Raw genomic sequence first — 18,003 nt, 5'->3', positions numbered from 1 at the left:
TAAATATGCATTGCTGTGGAGTCACTAGCACAGCTACGGTGCTACTTTCCTGCTCACCTACTAGGTGTGAAGCCCATTTCTTTAAGAAACATATTTTCTGTAGTTTTTAAACTCAGCCAGCAGAGCTGTTCCATGAACTGCCCGTCCCTCTGACCACCTGGTTCTGCTTTGCCCTTTTTCCTTTCGTTCTCAAAGCAGAAGTTTTTTTACTGTGGCTTTGAAAGAAGTGTCTCCAAACTTCTGGTGGGCAGATCTTTTGGTAAATGATTTGCTAGATTCTTATTTAAAGACAAATTCCATAGCTTAGCACTACTGTTAACACTGGAAAGGTTATGTGCTGTATCTGACCATTTCAGTCGTCCCGCCTGTCCCTGTTGGGGAATCCTGGTAAAGGAGCTGGAGAGACTTGTATGCCTGGGAAGTCTGTTTTCGTCTCCCCTGTTCCTCCAACCATGCAGGTTGATCTAATTAAGATACTACCTCTTTATTAGTCTTGCCTTATGAATATTCTTCAACTGTTAGAGTTGCAATGTTACATTACATTGGTCAGGACCTCAGCAGAAGTAGCCGTACCTACTGAATCTCAAGGTAGGAAATCTGGCTGTTTGACATGGGTAAAATTTGGAATATGGGTCAACTCCAGGAGAGGAAGTGTTACTGGCAAACCGGAGCGGTTTTGCTCTGGTTATAGGAAAATGGTAGCCTCTCAACCAGTTCCCTCACAGGCTGTGGTGGCATTTACATCTGCAGTGAGTGCTGACTTTCTTGCTTGATGCAGATGCCGGTGTTTAGAAGCAAGCAAAACCACCTGAACTCCTTGCAACCTCTCGTATCAGCCACCATTACATCATGAGCAGCCAAAGAATTGATTCTCTTCTGAGCTGCCTTAGATAAGGGCTTACGCAATGTTGTCCAGTCTGCTCATTTCTCAGTCCTCCTACCCCTTTTTCATTGTCAGGTCAGCCGTATGGCTTGGCCGAAGCTTCCACGTGAACTTTGGCAGTACGTGCTGCGTTCCACTAGTTTTTTCAAGTGTGCCCGCCTATCAGTGTGGTCTCCGGTTCTCATTGTGGCTGTTGCTTACTCTGGCAGAGTACAGCCGGCATGTAATCGACTTGGCAGTTTATACCACCTGAGCATCTACCTTCTGCAAGTTGTGGATAAGAGGCAGTGTTCAAAGGTTAATCCTACAAATAAAAGAGAGGAAGTGTGGGGAGAAAGAAATCCTGAAAATGAATCGGTCTCAGTATCCCGTTCAAAACTCACTTAGAATATCTTAATCTAGAATGTCAAATGTGCAAGATGTTTTTTTAAGAAAGTGCCATAAAGTTATTGACCTTCTCGCTGTATTAATTTGTGATTTCTTTACGTGAAGGATTATTTGGTCTGTAAGTCTTCAAAATACCAACTAATGAAAACGTATAGCAAAAAGTGGTTAGAAGCTGGAGACCTATTTTTCAGCTGTTGGAAATTCATCTCTGGTGCAACAGATAGGTCAGCTAAAGTTCAAAAGTCCTCTGCAGTGCTTCTTAAGAGTACTCATTACTATAATGTAATAATATAAACTCATTCTTTGACAGCTCTAAGGTGTTTTCGCTCCCCCCCCCCCCAGTATGTGTTGTTAATAATCTTGTAAGAATAAAATACTCCTCCCAGATGATAGACACCGACAAGTTCTGTTGCCTAAATGAATGCTGTATATCTGGGACTAAAAGATATGTAAACTTGCCTTTCCCTGTTTTTACAGTCTGCAAGGACACCGAGAATGAATTCTAAGGTTATTCTCTGAGTAAATCCAAGGGAGATCTCAGTTTGGTAGCTTAGAAACACCCTAGGAGAGCTTTGCTGGTGAGATTAAAAAAAACTGGGATGGGCTTCCTTTCTCTGAAAGTTGTTTCTCTCAGGCAACAAGTGGTGACTTTTTTTTCCTCCTCCCAGACGTAGTTAGAGAGGCTACTAATAGATAGCCTGAACTGTCGTAAGAGCTTAAAATACTTTAATAATAATAATAAAGAGGAGCATGGTAGGTATTGGTGATCTTAAAGATTCAAGAACAGTTCCAAGCCAAAACAGAAATGAGATAAAATCAAGCACGAAGGATATATTGGTTGATTTCCATCAAACCCTGAGATGGTGGAAAAGACATGTCACGTGAAGGTAATTGCTTCTGTTTGAGGCTATACTTCTGCAGTCGGTAGCGGATCTGCACTGAATCATCCAGTAAGAAGGATTTGTCCTGGATCAGCTACACAATTGCAATTAGCCAGAACGCAGGACAGCATGTTCATGTTGACTTTTTTTAATGCCAGGAGGGCAGAATATGCCTCATCCAGTATATAAACTCTATTCGTGCAAAGTTAACTTTTCAAAGCTTTAATGAATGTAACTGGACCAGCAGAACAAGTGCATAGCAGACCATTTCTTCATCAGCTGTAAGGAAGCTACTCTTACTGGGACATCAGTCTTTCAAGACCTTCAAGTTGGAGGCCAAAGCTTGTCTTTTATTACATCAGTTCCCAAAGAAAATATTACCTGGCCTCCTGTTTATCAGGTCTTTCAAACTTATTTATAGTGAATTGTCTGCAATAGATGGTGGCAGACAAGTCCAGAGACTCCTCTGTAGTTAGGAGTCTGATTTCTTGTAAAAAGTACGTGAGTTTTTCAAAAGAATATCTGTTGGCATTACTGATAGGAGTCCTTGTGAAGACAGCTTTTAAAATAGGGATACCTTTCCGTGGTGAACTAGTCTGCTTATTAGTCCTCACTGAATTGTCACGTCCGTTTTGGTACATAATGAGAAACTAACTGTGCCAAATTAACACCTAGAGTTTTCACACACTGCTTTGCTCTGATCATCTCTTTTGACTGTTAGGTTTCATGTGAAGTTCCAAATGTCTATTTTAATCTTGGTCAAATATACTTTTAAGATTACTTTTATGGATTTATCTTGGAAGAAAATAAATAAGGAGTAAATTAAGCATAGTACAACTGCCACTGCTGCTTTATCTGTTAATGATAAGTAACAATAAAGCAAATATAAAGAAAACAAGAATGGAGAATAAATACTAAGCTAGACATGCTTCCACTTTATGTATTTGAAACAATACGTATTCTAAGCTTCCCTCTGAGAGCTGTTATTTACGAGACATTGAGTGTTTGTGAACCCCGAGTGTTAACCCAGATTAACAGTAATTTTGAAAAAGCTTAGATGAGTGAAATCTGACATTAAGTATAATCTCCTGCCACTGCATAAAGGGAAAAACAAACAAACAAAAAAACAACAACAACAAGAAGCTCAAGGTTTGAGGGCAAGTTCCCAGTATCACTATGCAAAAAAATTAAGTGTTATCATGCAAAGTTTTGCATTGTTGTTGATAGATAGCACAGACTTGCTGTCTTGGGCATTGCCTGCGGTTGATATTCAGAGACTTGTATGTCTCTCAGTGTACTCTTTCTTACACTAATAGTGTAACTGATGAGAATAAAAATCTGTAAATTGGTTGCCATTAACAAAATATTCAGTTTGTTTCTAATATCCACTATTAAGAAAAAATGTCTATGAAAATACTTTTAAAAATACAGAAAAATGATACATAGCAGCAGATCACAGGTTAATTGATTAAGTTAAATGTGGCCCTAAGTGTTGCATTTTGTAGATGTCAAGTAATCTAAGTATATAGCTTCTTTAATACAGTAAAAACATGCCTGTGAATAGATTTGATATCTTAATATTTTGAGATCTAAACATAGTGTGTGGTTAAGATCATGAAACAGATTAAAAGGTATCAGTTAAGCCAACTTTTCATATTGCTGTAATCTGAGATACACTAAAGCGTACTGAGATCTCTCACTTTTGTTACTAGTGCTTTCTTATATTTCAGATGGAGAAGGAGTTTCTTTACTTAAATATATAAATTAAGGTAAAATAGTCTTAAAGGAAACAGATCTTCTTTAGGTTTAAAAAAAGGTTGATTTTTTTCTTTTTTAAATAAGGACAAGTGATTTTTAGCTTGTTCTTTCACAGATCTCTAAGCAGCTCTTTGAGGTCTAAAAAAGGCACGTTATTCAGTCAGTGTCCTTTACTCACTAGTCTGTTCCCACGAGTTGATTATTTTCTACCGCATCAACATCTTTATAAGCATGGGCTTTACAGAGGCAGTTTGAAATTTTAAAATTTGACCAGTATCGTTAGTGGTAATATTGCTTGGTAGCCACGTGATGCTGAGTCCAACAGGCTGGCTTTTTCTCCTACCAGCTGGTATCTCTGCTACAAATGAAGAACCTGTGGATGCACAGGAATTGTACGATGCGGGGGAGATACTATTTTTCTTCACAAACCTTAATATGATTTGGTTTGCAGTTTCCTCTGCTCCGAACTTGCCACTTCTGGCTTTCCTTTGAGTCAGTAAAACCCCCAAAACATAAGCATCTTAGATGTTATTCCCCCCCCCCCCTTTTTTTTTCTTCAAAGCAAATAAACTAGCTGCAAAGCAGTCAGCAGAAGGGGATGGGGGTATGTGGAGGGTAGCAGAGGGAGAGTTTATTCCTCAATGTAAAACGGGTTATGTAAGTTGGATGGCTGCCCCAAAGAATCATACTGCAAAACTCCTCAAAATGTTTGCAGAAGGGTGTGGTGATGGCCAATGTGAATTAGTTACACATTAGTTCAGCAGCAGAGAGGTTCAACAAAGGGCTTATCGTAAGCAAACGCGGTGATATCAGTACCAGCCAACTTTTCTAGTTTGTCCAGAGTTGTCCTGATTGCTTAAAGCTAGCGTTAGTAACTACGACCCAACCAGTTCCCTGGGAACTCTCTGAGCAGGAAAAACAGCCCTAAAATTCCCTTTGTCCTTTCCATTTGATCATATTGTGCTGAGGAGGAGATTGGTGTTAGGTGTTAGCTGAGGGGCTTCAGTCGTGAACGCAGGAAGGTACTACTCCATACTTCTTACATTAGTGTTGCTCTTCTGTAATTCTCTCTGAAGAAGTTGAGATGCAAGGCTGGAATGGGAAACAGCCCCATGTGGGTGTTGCTGGCCCTGGCCTGTAGGAGAAGTCTCTCTTCCCTGTCATTTTCTAGACAGTGCTGTGGGGGCATTAGTCTTGATCAAGCTTCAGCAAAACATGCCTGGAGGAGACTCTTGGAATAAAGTAGTACTGAGAGTCGGGGGGGGGGGGGGGGTCTCACTCAAAATGAAGAGGAGAATGTTATAAAGGAAAATCATATTTTTCTTAGATGGGAGGGGAGGAGGAACCATAAAACATTCAAAAGTGAAATCACTTTAAAATGGAAGAGATCACCTTCTACTTTGTAAGACAGGGATGGGGGGGCAGCATCTGCCACAAGTGTTAATTCTGCTTCCTTGCACTTGTAGAGACTCTGCTTGCTGTGGTGCTTCTCCCTGTGCCCTTGTTACTGACACCTGCTGCACGTCACCAAAGTCAGGAGACAAGTTTCCAGGCCTCAGTTAGGGACACATGGAAAAGGATCACCAGGACCCATAAGGACCAGGACCTTAATGGTAGTGAGTCAGTATATTCTAGGTCGTCCCTCCTCTTCTCTCTGTAGGTTGTGAAGGGTGCCGCAGCAGTCAGGAGGTTTCCAGTCATAAAAAACTTTTTGGCCATCTTTCAGAGGAATTTGAGAACATGAATGATTTACTAAGGGATGAAGTCCTCCACTGAAATTTTTCACTGTAGTAAAATGGTGGGACAGTGGCTGTATAACTGCATAGCTCTATAGGTGGATGTGCGCAGTCACTGTATGGCATGAGGAGAAAGGAGGGCCCCCCTTCTGCTTTCTTAAGATGAAGGGAAGTTTCCAGCTTTCCCTGATAGCTAGGGAGGCACTGCAAGATGTGTGTGTGATGGAGTATTTCCACGCACAGGTTGTTCCTCTGCTTTCCACCATTCAGCATATAGCTGCCTTGATTTTACATAGCAACTTCTTGATTTAGATGAAATTTAAGTTCTAAATTTAAAAATCTAAATTTAATCTTGTCCTTCTTCCAAAGGTTCATCAGTTTCAGTGAATTGGAAACATTTTTTTTGTTCCACAGTTTTCTAGGGTACTTGTAGTCTCCATCTCCTGATGTAATTCTGCATCTGTTACCTGGAATGGTTATGCTACCATGAAGATGCTGGTCTTCAGCTCCCTTTCTAACAGCTGAAATTGTAATCGCCAAACCTTTGCCCTACCTTTCCTGCATTATTGGTTCCCCCGTGGACTGTGTCTGCTGGTTTCCTCCCTGATGTTTTGTGGGACCATGCTTGATACATTTTAAAAACTTCTGCCTTGTCACCCAGCTGGCAAGCCATGAAGTGGCCATTTCTGATACCGTCAGAAATCGAGATAGTTGCTTCACAATGGAGGCATCCAACACTGTAGTTTCCTTTTTCAGTAGGGTTCTTGTCCCCAGAGAAGAGGTGTCTGTTGATTCAAAGGGAGATCTGTCTCTCTTGGAGAGCAGACACATTTATGGATTCCTCCCCCCCCCCCCCCCCAATTATCCTGTTCCCTTCTTGCATGGAGACATTCCTCCACCATAAGGGCTGCTAATGTGGAAATAGGATTTCTCCATGATGCCCCGAGTCGTCCTGTTGAACCTCCTTTCAGTAGCACTGCGGCTAGTTATTTGGAGGTGTCAGTGAAATCCATCTTCCTGAGATGTTCATCTGTGTTGGCTGGGCGGATCTGAAGACCGAGGCCCATGAGCCCACTGCAGCATGCATGCTCATGTGCCATGTGCACAGAGAGCAGATAATTGTTGCGTCTGTCCTTACTGGCAAGCCCAATACATGCAACCTTCTAAACCTCTTCTAAAAGTTGGAAAAATGGGTCCCTCATGTCTCCTAGAAAAGCAGAGCTCGTGTTCTGACTGCAAGAATTTGCACTGAAGGAGAAAGTGATTCTTCTGATGGGCATCTACAAGAATAAGAGACCTCCCTAAAGCTTGAATAAGCATTATTGTTTAAAGCTTTTGAAGCTCTGAATTTTGTGGTTCATAGTAAAATTAACTCATGAGAATGTGGGCATCTACCCCGTAGCCTCATAATGATCATTTTATTGGTTTGCTGGTTTCTGACTGAGCTTTTTATGATGTTAATGCTTAAATTACACAGATAGAGAGGCAATTTTAACTCAGGCTGTGACTGCACTTAAGACAGTTCAGCAGTATGGCCTAGTATGACTGATAGTTTTGTATTCTAGCCATATGAAGTCCTGAAAATTGAAAGCATACTTCTTGCACCGTGATACTTCTGGTTACCTGATAACTGATGAGTGCGTGTTCTTTTAACATTGCCAAATACAAGGGCATGTCGTAGACTGAGATTATTTACAGAAAGTCAGCTAATGTAGGAGACTGGGTTTAAGAGTCTGCAGTCACTGGAACTTGCTTCAGTCTCTGAAAAGTGCATCTGCTGCTAACAAGGATACATTACTTCTGTTTTTATATATCTATGAAATATTTTTTTTCATACTTTGTGGGCTGTCATCCTAGTAAATCAGTTGGAATGGGACTAGTTTCACAAGCCCTGTACCACTTTGTTCTCTATTTCGTTTTTTTAGGAGTATGCAGTTTACTCTGGTGCCTTGCAGTTCGTAATAGCTTTTAAAGTTTCCTTATAGAAGAGGAGGGGGGAATAAAAAGAAGAGAGAAAGAGAGAGAGCAATTATGGTCTTTATGCCTGCCACTGAATTAAAACATCTATTTTATACTAGTGGTGTAAACAGCTGTGTTCAAGGTATGTCCAGATCTTAATAGGCTAATTTGAATCTTAGTATAATTAGTTTACATAAAGTATATGAAAATTTAATGTGATCAGGTGGGCTAGTTTAAGAAGCTGTTTATAGCTAACCATTTCTGAAAATATCAAGAGCTTGCTGTTCATGTGCCTTTTTAATTAAGCCATTTTAGTATCACACTGGGAAATCTTTATGACTGAATTTCATAGTGCATTCTTCTAGTTTGGGAATTTGAATATGGAAACGGGCTATAAAATTGACCATGATTTTTTTTTTGTGATAAATTTTTAATGAAAAGTAGGAGTCTTCCACCATCAACCCAGCTATATCCATCTAACTATATCAGATGTTTTTGTTTCGGCTGCCAAGGGAAGAAACTAAATTTTGGAAATTTCTCTCTGTGTACACAGAATACATCAGAGAAATCAGTTCTCAGACAGATGGTTTTCAAGTCATCTGAACTTCAAGGTCCAAGCCATTCATCTTCCCTCACCATTCATTTAATAACCAGTCAATGGTTGCCACCTAGAAAACTGATGCTTAAGGTCACTTGGATAGTGTAGAGCTTATTAATCACATACTTTAAGGACAGTCTGTTTTATGTGGATCTTATACTATCAAGTATTTGATTGGGGGATTTAGAGGCTGGGCCAACTATGAATCATGACATAGACCTTCTGGCACAGTCAAGAGCAAATGATCAGATGCTCTACAGTAGTACATTGAATGCAAAAGTTTTCATTTCATATGAAATATAAACAAATAAATTTTATCATCACATTTTAAAAACTAAAACCTTGCTTCTATGATCGCAGAGTTTTACCTAGAGATAATGCATGTCCTAGATATAATGCGGACTAGGATGCAGGATTCATGTGTCTTGGTTTTCTTGGACTTTGTAGATGGTAGCACTGAGCATTCCTCTGTGCTTGTGGAGTGTTGCTACTGCTGTTGTAGAGACTTTCAATAGACAGTGCCTCCTACTCTGCTCAGACTCGCAGTTTCAATACCTTTGTTGCTGTCAGGAAGAGACTAAAACTTGGCTGCATCCATCATCCTTGGTAGCTTCCCCTTCCTAATCAATGTGCTTAAATAGACACCACCAGTGCTGGCTCAGCAAATAAACCCAAACTTACAAAAGTGATGTAGCCAACATCACCCTGAAATATGATAGTGAAGCAAAAGCTTTTAAGAAGCAAAACCTTGAGCTAAGGTCACATAGGTGTTCTCCTTACCAGCCTTGTCACAGTGTCTAAATTGATGTGCCTTTTGCTGTCAGTATCTTCTAGACAGTTGAGCTCCCTTGCCAGATTGGGGTTCATTAACTTTTTTTTAATCGAGCACTTTCCATGCTTCTGTATTTTTTTGCTGCTGTAGTATGCTACCTTCGGTAGAAGGGGGAAGAAAGCCCTGAAGTGTTTCATTTTCTCCAGATGGAAATTTATCAGCTGAAGTTTGAAGCAGGCTATTGCTTGACTAATATGCTGATTGTGCCCACTATTTAATTTGGGGAAAGAGATCCTTAAAACTCAGCTCTTCATGAAGTTCATAGAAAGGGAGTTTATCTAGTGAAGAGTTGTTCTTGGGCTTTCTTAGCAAAAAATTTCCATCTGCAGTCAGTGTAGAGGAAAAAGTTGTAGAATAGCACAAGATGAAGTCAAGTGTAAGGTATGTATAGGCTGCTTTTTTTTTAAGCTCATGGTTTTTTAATGTGTTGTGCCAGCTATTAAATAAATTTGGATGGACCCCTCTTCAGCTTTATTGGACCAGAAGTTGTGAACATCCTTGATCTTTTCAGACCTCAAACTGAAAATGTGTGTATCAGGTAGCATGTCCTGGGATGTAGTGCAAGGAGTGGTAAGATTGAGCTACGACCCAAGGAAGGACAAGAAGCTTAACAACTGAGGTGAGGCTATTCAGACCAAAAAGTCAAGAGAGATCCTCAGATTTCTGACTCCTGAGGAATACTTTCTATTTTGTCTCCTGCCTTAGGTTTCCTGCAAAAAGATCTGGAGCTCAACCTGATATGTTTCATTTGAAACTTTAGCAACTCAAGCCATTTTTCTGAGACAAGCTCTCTTTCTTCCTTCACCGTTCAGTTAACAATGTGTGTTCATATCTAAGAGTTTTGTAAAGAAGTCTGGATTTAACGTGATTTTTACTGTGGAGCGGCACAAGCTAGATACGCATTAGCGCAGCTATGCACCTTTGGTTGAGAAGACTTTGAGGAGTACGGGCTGCCCTAGTGAGGGTGACGTTGAGAAGTTAGATGGGTGAATATATTGCACAGACATGCGCCTCTTCTGCCGTGGTGTGCAGAGTCATACAAATGGGGAAGGAGCCTTGCTGTGTGCATCCACCCACATGAAAACCCTACTAGGAAAGACCTTACCTATTCACCTAGACTCTAATTGAGAAACTCCAGAAAGTGTATGTCTCCTTTGGGCCAGGTAAAGGCGGAGGGGGAACCACGAAACCCTGTATTCCTTGGTGTAAACCTCTGCCGTTGGGTGCCAGGCCCTACCTGAATTTTGGGTGGTATCAGAAAGCAGTAAGGCACTGGGGAGAGCATGGATGGTGCTCGGGTGAGGGTGGACCGCTGGGGTGGGTGTGGAGGAGATGCTGCAGCATGCTCCTTTTTCCTTTCTTTAGCGCTTTGAACCTGTGTTTTTCTTCTTTTATTCCTTTCTTATTCCTAGAAGCAGTCCCAACAGCTGCATAAAGACTTAACAGTGAACTATGTAAGATGCGCACACAGCCTAAAGTTACTTCTTGGGCCTCCCTCTTCCCCCTCCTCTCTGCAAAGCTGTCTTTTTAATGTGATATGTCTCTTTCTGCAGACTGTGAATGGCTGCAGGCATAATGTATAACTCAACAGCAATGCAAGTAAAACTGGGATGAGTGGATTTTTTGTCATGTTTTGACTGCTTTGGTTTTACTTTTCAGTTTACCTTTAAAACTTGAAAGATTTGGCTAGTAAGCTGGTACAACTCTCTCTCATAAGTTAGCCTAGTTTAGAAATGAAATTACTTTGTCTGAATTTCTATTTTGGGAGATGCATTTCAGTATGAGTGTGGGTTTTGGTGCCCCCCCACCCCCAGATAATTAGATTCAAATGTCTAATAACTGTTGTAAGGAAGAATTTGCTGAGGCATTGGGGAAAAGTCTTTAAAAACTGTTTAGTTACGGTGATTGTACTTGTCTAACATAGACAAGATGGAAGAGGCAGGAGGGCAACTGCTCTGCAGGTATGTTCCTCAGCAAAGTCCTCCAGCAATGAAGTCTGTGCTTTTGATAGATAGGAAGAATAAAGCTTTTTGAGTAGGAAGGGGGAGACTGTTTGATATATGCACTTTGCTCAAGTGCTGTTTTGTACCGAATAGCAAAATTAGTAGGTTATGGCTGTTAAATTTTGCTTTACTTGGAATTTTTTGGCTTCCGAGCTTGTTTGTATTTGAGTAGCATGTTTTCACATGCTACACGGTTGCAAATTTATTGCTGTAAAATACACAGCTCATTTTTCTTCAGATGAAGTCTGTATGGATCAGAGACATTCTCACTTTCAAATCAAAAGCATTTTAATTTTATACTGTGGTTAACCGTATATTTTAATTGACATGTGCAGGCATAACATATTAGCTATGGGGGCTAAGTGGGAAAAACTTGTGTGTAGCTATAATTGCATATATACAAAATAATTTACAGAACAAAAGTACTTTTTATCTGTAGCATTACTAAAATGCTGGTCTTCTAAAATCTATGTTGAAGTCATGAGTTGCAATCGTTCCATCGAAACCATGTATTAGTTGATATTTATAATACCTTTAGGAAGCTTATGGGACTCCTAGAAAGTTTTCTGTGTTAACTCAGTTTTGATTCTACAGTTAACTTCACTCAGGAGAGATTTTTCCTCTGAATACTGCAAATTGCCAGTGAGTCTAAAGCAGCATTAATCTATGTTTGTATTGCAAAGTATTTCATGTTTAGTTTAACAAATTGGATTGGGTTTTTAATCTGTGTTGAAAGCAAGTGCACTTTTTAATCCATATTTGTGGAAATATTACTGCTGTACTTGTTTTATCCAAAAACTGATAGATTGCAGGGTGCAATTTTCCTAGTGGTTGGGACTTCGGGGGGAGGGGGGGGGAATGTATTCAAGTTGCTATTCAGTATTTTATTAAGGTAACAGTACAGGTTCAGCTGAGTTATTTCCCCCTTGTGCTGAGGTTTTGTTCAACCGTAAAAGACGGATGGCACTTTACCCTGAAGAGCTCGCACACTCAAGCTGTATAATACAAATGAGAGCTGTCTGTTAACTTGTTTTTTGCAGCCTCCCCAGCAGTGCTGGCAGAGAACTTGCACTGTATTGTAAACTAACCATTGCCTGTTGCAACGTAATAATTTTTGCACGTATAGAACAAAATTGCAAAAAATGTCAGTGTTAGCTCTGTTAACTCTACAGGGTTGGTGGCTGGAAAAAACAATTATAATTCCAATATTAATTTTAATCTCATCCTGTAGGAAGCGGGCTCAGTTAATTGGAACGTGCATTTTACCTAGCAGGCTCTTTAAGATGACTTTCCATGCTTGTTTGCTTGGGGAGAAGTTTGAAATGGACAGAATATAGTGATAGGGGATGGAGTTTTTCTAATGGGTAGTTTTTGAAATGGTACATTTGGAAAGATCTGTCTGTTTTTAATATGGATTGGGGGGGGGGGGCAGTTAGCCTAATTAGCCATCTAGTTTTGCTAAAGGGTAGGAAGGTAGTGATTTGCATAGTACCGGAATAAACTAACAAGTTCACCAGGCTTGCAGAACAGGATTTTTCTGGTACATAACCACATGGCTTAAGCTTTAGGTGCAAGTTCTTAGTCAGTTTTTTCTTTTTCTTTTTCTTTTAACAAAAAAGTGATGTTTTTCAGAGCCTGTTCTTGGTGCTTTGCACTATGACCTGAGACCTTTTTCTCTAAGAAAGGGAAAAGGGCGATTTAACCTACAGAAACACAAGCTTGGTTTCAGGCTGTGCCACTGATTTTTTTGTGCACCAACCTGACTTAAAGGGAGCTTCTGCAGTTCATTAATATATATTTCACTGCAATGCAACTACCCTAATTCTGATTTGCAGAAATGTGTCCTGTAAGAGTTGGAGGAGAGGCTTCTGCTCTTGGAGCTGGTAAGCTTTGATGCAGTCTTCTGTGTTCACTTATGGTCCCCCCTTCCCCAAAACCCTGATATTGAAGTGGCCAAATGGCAATGCTCAAGTTGCACATGGCTGAGGAGCGTTCCACTGCAGCTTGTCTTCTGTTGCTTAGTATTCCACATTTGGTCATTTTCCCATTGAAACCTTCCTATTTTTCACCCATACATTCGTGGACTAAACTCATGTGCCAGATGCAGTAACGTCGGGTTATGCTGACCAGCTTTGCAAGGCGCACGGGATCAGAGCAGGAAAGGGTCGTTGTGGCCTTGCAGGCCTAGACTCTGAGGCTTTGCAGTCCACAAAACTGCAGAAGCCGGACGAAGGCGGTAACGGGATATTTCATGTCCAGAGAAAAAGGCAGGTTGAGTAGGACATTAATCTCTTCCTCCACATACAATCAATAACCCTTCCCCCTTTTTTTTAGGGGAAAAAAAGGCACAAAAAATATTCTCATCCTCTTTTGCCTCCTCCTCCAAGGTCCTTTGAGACAAGATCACACAAAGTTGATGTCATGTTTGACCCATTTTTGGATGGGGACCCTCCTAATGCAGATTTGTTGTTGTTGGAAAGTTTCATAAATAGGCGATCTATTTTCGGGAGACTCCCAGCTTAGCTGCTCATCCCTCTTCTCCTCCTCTTCACCCCCTCAGTTATCACATTAGCTACTTGCATCTGTTCTTTTCTTGGCCCAGGCTTCGAGGAGATGCCTTGCCTCAGGCTTTTTCCCCGATTATGAAATCAAGAAGTTTGTTTAACTGTTTACAAACCAGCAAATCTAGCTGGGCTCTTGATCTGGGGAGATGTAAAACTTTTTTGATTACATGAAATGTAAAATACAATTCTGAAGTGGCTCCACCACTCAAGTATAAGATAATTTTGAATCCATTCAGTCTGCATGGTAAATTGGCCTTCCTTTTAGAAACGAGGTTCTGTTCAAGTGTTTCAAGAAATATTAGCTCTTTCTATTGGTTAGCACTGAAATATCTTGTGCTTACAGAGCTGCACATTTGCCTGTTCTCCTTCGGGAACTTCAGTTTCTTTTCTGGCCTATGGCATGTTCCCTGTCGGCAGAGTGGTTTGATACGTTGGATGTTACTTAGCCCTTCATGTACTTCAAAAATTTTGCTTTGGGAAGATAGGAAAACTTCATGAAGTGAGTGTATTTGCAAATTGTAAAAGATAGACGCACTTCTCTGGAGTTGGATTAATTTCTAAAAACTTATATCAGCGTGATTAGTGTATGTTACTTCCTTTTATGCTGCTACGGCTCATGCTGATTTATTTCCAGAACTCATGGCTAATTCCGGTTTGACATTTTGAGTATCCAGAATAATTAACTATTGGCTGCAAATGGTCTTAACAGATACCTAAGAAAAATGATATATAGAAACAGATCCAACCAGGAAGATTTAAAAAACAAATCTCTTATAAGTACTAGTTTTATTACTAATTAATTACTGATTTCTTTCTTGCTACGCATTTAGGGGGAAGGGGAGGGAGCACAAACCCGTTGAGGGGAAGAGGAATACTTTCTTACCTTTTTAAAGGATTAATTTCTCCTTCCAAAAGAGCCGGCACAGCAGCCTCAAGACTGATGGCTTGAGTTCACTGAAAGCTGCTTTCTGATGTGATCTGGATTTGGAGAGCATTGTTTCTAATTCTAGTGAGGCTGAGCGCAAGCAGGAAGGCATAAGCCCTTCAAGGGAAGTAAAGAGTAAACAGTGGAAGATGAAACTTAGTCTTGTCTGGTACAAGAGCTGGTAACATAGTAAATTTGGTGCAGCAGATTTTGCATGGATTGAAGACAGTTTACTGTTAAGCTCAACAGTAGACCAAATAACCACGTAGGGGCGTAACTTCATGACCGGTCAGTACAAAGAAAACCCCAAACCCTGCAATATAGTATCGGGTATGTTTTACATGTTATGTTGTGCCTATTGCACTTTCTTCCAAAGAGTGCATGTTTCACCAGTTTTAGAAACAGATTCCACAATGCCTAGGAGATGCTTGGAGGAGTGGCTGAGCTTGATTGCTATATAACCAGCCATTGTGTTTTCAATAAAGGATCTTTTGCACTACCCTACCTGAGGTCCGTGTCATTGTGTGCCACAATAGCTTAAGCATGGATGTATAATGGATGATAAACTAAAATTGCAAGTATAAGTGGGTAGTTAAACTCAAGCTTGCTTAGTCCCTGCAGATGTATCAAGAGCCAGGAGTAAGTCCTCTTTTTGGGGGTGAGAAGTAATAAGGGATATTTACTAGTTACCGAAGGAGTGTCCACCCCTTTGAGTGTTATTTCTGCTATGCTGAAGTGTAAAGGTAGGATTCATCTTCACGAACGTTAGCCTAAAGGTAGACATCAGCTCTAGGTTATCTGTCTAGAGTCCTATCCTGGACCAGTGTAGAGGAGATGCCATAGAGAGCAGATCAGTTCCTCTTATTTTAGTTATCTTTTTAGTTGACAGATTGATTGTGCCCTTATCCATCAAATTTTTATTATTCAGAGTTCTTATAAAATATGAATCTTCTGGGTTTTGCTCTGTAAAATGGGTACAGATTAAACAGGTATGCATATCCCAAATTTTTTACTCAGACTGGCTGTCATCTTTGTACAGTCGAAAGAAACTTGACAGAGTTGTTCAGATTATTTGAAAAATAGAGCAGTGTCATCTTGTCTCTTCAGCAGCTCCTGGTCTGATGCCTAATTCCAGTCATCTTTGCCAACAACCTTAAATTGATTTCGTTGTGGAAATCAGTTTTCTGTTCTGCTGGGTATTTTTCAGGCTTACTTTTATGTTAATAGGGTTAATGTGTCTTAGTTCTGGATGGCTTGCAGTTTTTTCTCTTGTCATCTCACAGTAAGTTGAGTTCAGGGATTAAGAGGAGTTTGGTTCCCTTCCCCTCCTCCCTGCAGCCAGCTGGATGCATCTGGGCTGTAGAACACTAGCTGGGAAAGAATTGAGGAAGGATGATGATGCTCCGTTTACTCCTGAACAGAGCAAGGTAGCTTTCCAGTTGTTCAGAAGTGTCTCTTATTCTGGGCAAAATGCTGATCAGATCAAATTAGGTTTTGGTTTGAAGAATGTCAATTTAAAATGAGAAAATGAGATCTTAAAGGATAGACTTAGTGCTCAGGTTGGTTTGTAAGTAGGTGTCAAGGGTGGTGGAAGAATGTGAACGTGAAACAGATGTTTTATTTGGAACCTGACCTTGTACTGAAGTGAAACTGTGTTTCAGGTGTGGATCCATCCCTGCAAGCAGAGAACCGAGTCCCAGGCTCTTCACAAGCTACAGCTGCTGTGTCCAAACAGCAGAAGTCACGTTCTACCAATTCAAGGGATGAGCGCTTCCGATCTGGTAAGAAAAAGAGAAGGTGTCTTAACAGGCAAAGTGCACCAGCAAAGTAGTACATATAACTCAGGAGTGAGTTGGAAGTGCTTTGGAAGAGGGGAAGAGCTAAGGAGTATTTTCATGGACGCTTTGTGGATTTCTATACGCAAGTGTTTTTGAGTTCCAGAATGGAGGAAACACTAGGAGAGGAAGAAATTGTAGACATTGTAGAAATTACAGATTGTTTCTTATGTTTTTCTTATTGTGAATTTACACCATATTGAACAGATTTCTCTTGTTTGTTGATCAGGTTTCCGGTCTTTAGAACACATATTTAAACACTCTGAGAACTATAGAGTGCATTTTTTGTTATGTTTTTTGTTTTAAACAGGAAGATTATAGAATTATCATATTTACCATAGCTCACTTTCAAATGTTTCCTGATTTAAAGCAAATGCACAAAAAAGGGAAATGTCACAATGGATATTTTACATTAATTTTAAATGGACAGCACTGTGACAAGTCTGTTTTGGAAACTTCTGTGAAAATATCTGTATCCTCATCGCATCCTGTTTCCATTGTTACTTTTCAGGTGGTTAAAATACATTGTTTCCTTGTGACAAGGAATTTCACAATAGTGAGAAAGGCAGGTGTTTGGGAATTTTTTTTCTTCTAAGTACTTTCAGGCTTTTAAGTACAAGTTTTTCTGTTTATTTTCCAAGGTAGTTATATGTCTCAGAAATGTCTCTTGGGGATGAGGGAGTGCAAGTAATGACATGTACTAAATTTCCTCAATACCTTGCTCGTCTTGGGTCACCTTGCTGTGTAACCGCTTGGCCGCAGTGCTTACCACATCATATTTCCATTCCTGACATTTACTTTGAGAAAACCTTGCTCCAAAAATGGAGATGATACATCTACATGGGCTTTTTATGAATAACTGAAAGGTGAATGAGAAACCGTAAGTAGTCTGAGGACCTATAAGGACACCTGGGAAAGGTGTTTGTAGTCAGCTATACAAAGAAAAACTTCTCCATTGCAGGGAATACTGCATAGTATCAAAATTACTTAAGTGAGATGTTTCAGAGTAATGTACAAATTATGTAAATTTATCTTTGCATTTCAGATGTATCTACAATATAGTTCTACTGGTGAATATACACTGAAAAATAAGATTCGGTGATTGAATTACATCCCTGATTTCCAAGTTAGTTTGTGCTAGGTGGAGTCCAAGTAAATTACAAGCTGAGTCATAAATCAGATAGAAATTTATTTTAAGTGGCATTTCATGCTTTTAGTCTAACAGAAGTGAAATTTGCAAAAAGAGTACATTTACAACAGGGAATACTTGGGAACCACTAGCAAAGAGAGCTAAGAGGGTCTAAAGAAATGTGTATGTGGCCACTTTTTCTGTCTAGAGCCTCACAAGTCTTATTTCATTTGGAGTGGGGGGAAACTGCCATAGTACTGGTATTGTTTGAGGAAAGTTTAACATAGGGCTCTATAGTCTTACAGTGTAAAAGGTGTAGTAGTCTGTGAACTTCAACAGTTTCTGCTAGCATCCTTGCAAATGAATAGAGATGGCTTTTAAAAGTTATCTTAACCATCCACACATCAGTGCTTCCTCTTTTTTTCCCTGAGCTTCGGTTAATATTTCTATGGTCTTGCTGATTTAAGTTTCTTTGAGTTGACTTCCATTGATTCTGAAGTGCTATTCACAGTT

At 40.0% G+C, this 18,003-nt stretch overlaps 1 protein-coding gene across 2 annotated transcripts in view; it reads left to right on the top strand.

Annotated features, from left to right (window-relative positions):
• DIP2A (disco interacting protein 2 homolog A) overlaps positions 1–18,003 on the top strand; it is a 129,295-nt gene that overhangs the window by 38,913 nt on the left and 72,379 nt on the right. For both annotated transcript variants that reach the window (XM_026107421.2, XM_064515426.1), the window contains exon 3: positions 16,188–16,307. In XM_026107421.2, the coding sequence (XP_025963206.1) occupies positions 16,188–16,307 (120 nt within the window). The remainder of the gene's footprint in view (positions 1–16,187; positions 16,308–18,003) is intronic.

This window comes from Dromaius novaehollandiae, chromosome 7 (assembly GCF_036370855.1).
Source record: "Dromaius novaehollandiae isolate bDroNov1 chromosome 7, bDroNov1.hap1, whole genome shotgun sequence".
Classification (NCBI taxonomy): Eukaryota; Metazoa; Chordata; class Aves; order Casuariiformes; family Dromaiidae; genus Dromaius; species Dromaius novaehollandiae.
The sequence above is the reverse complement of the archived record's forward strand: the minus strand, read 5'-3'. Positions and strand labels throughout refer to the sequence as shown.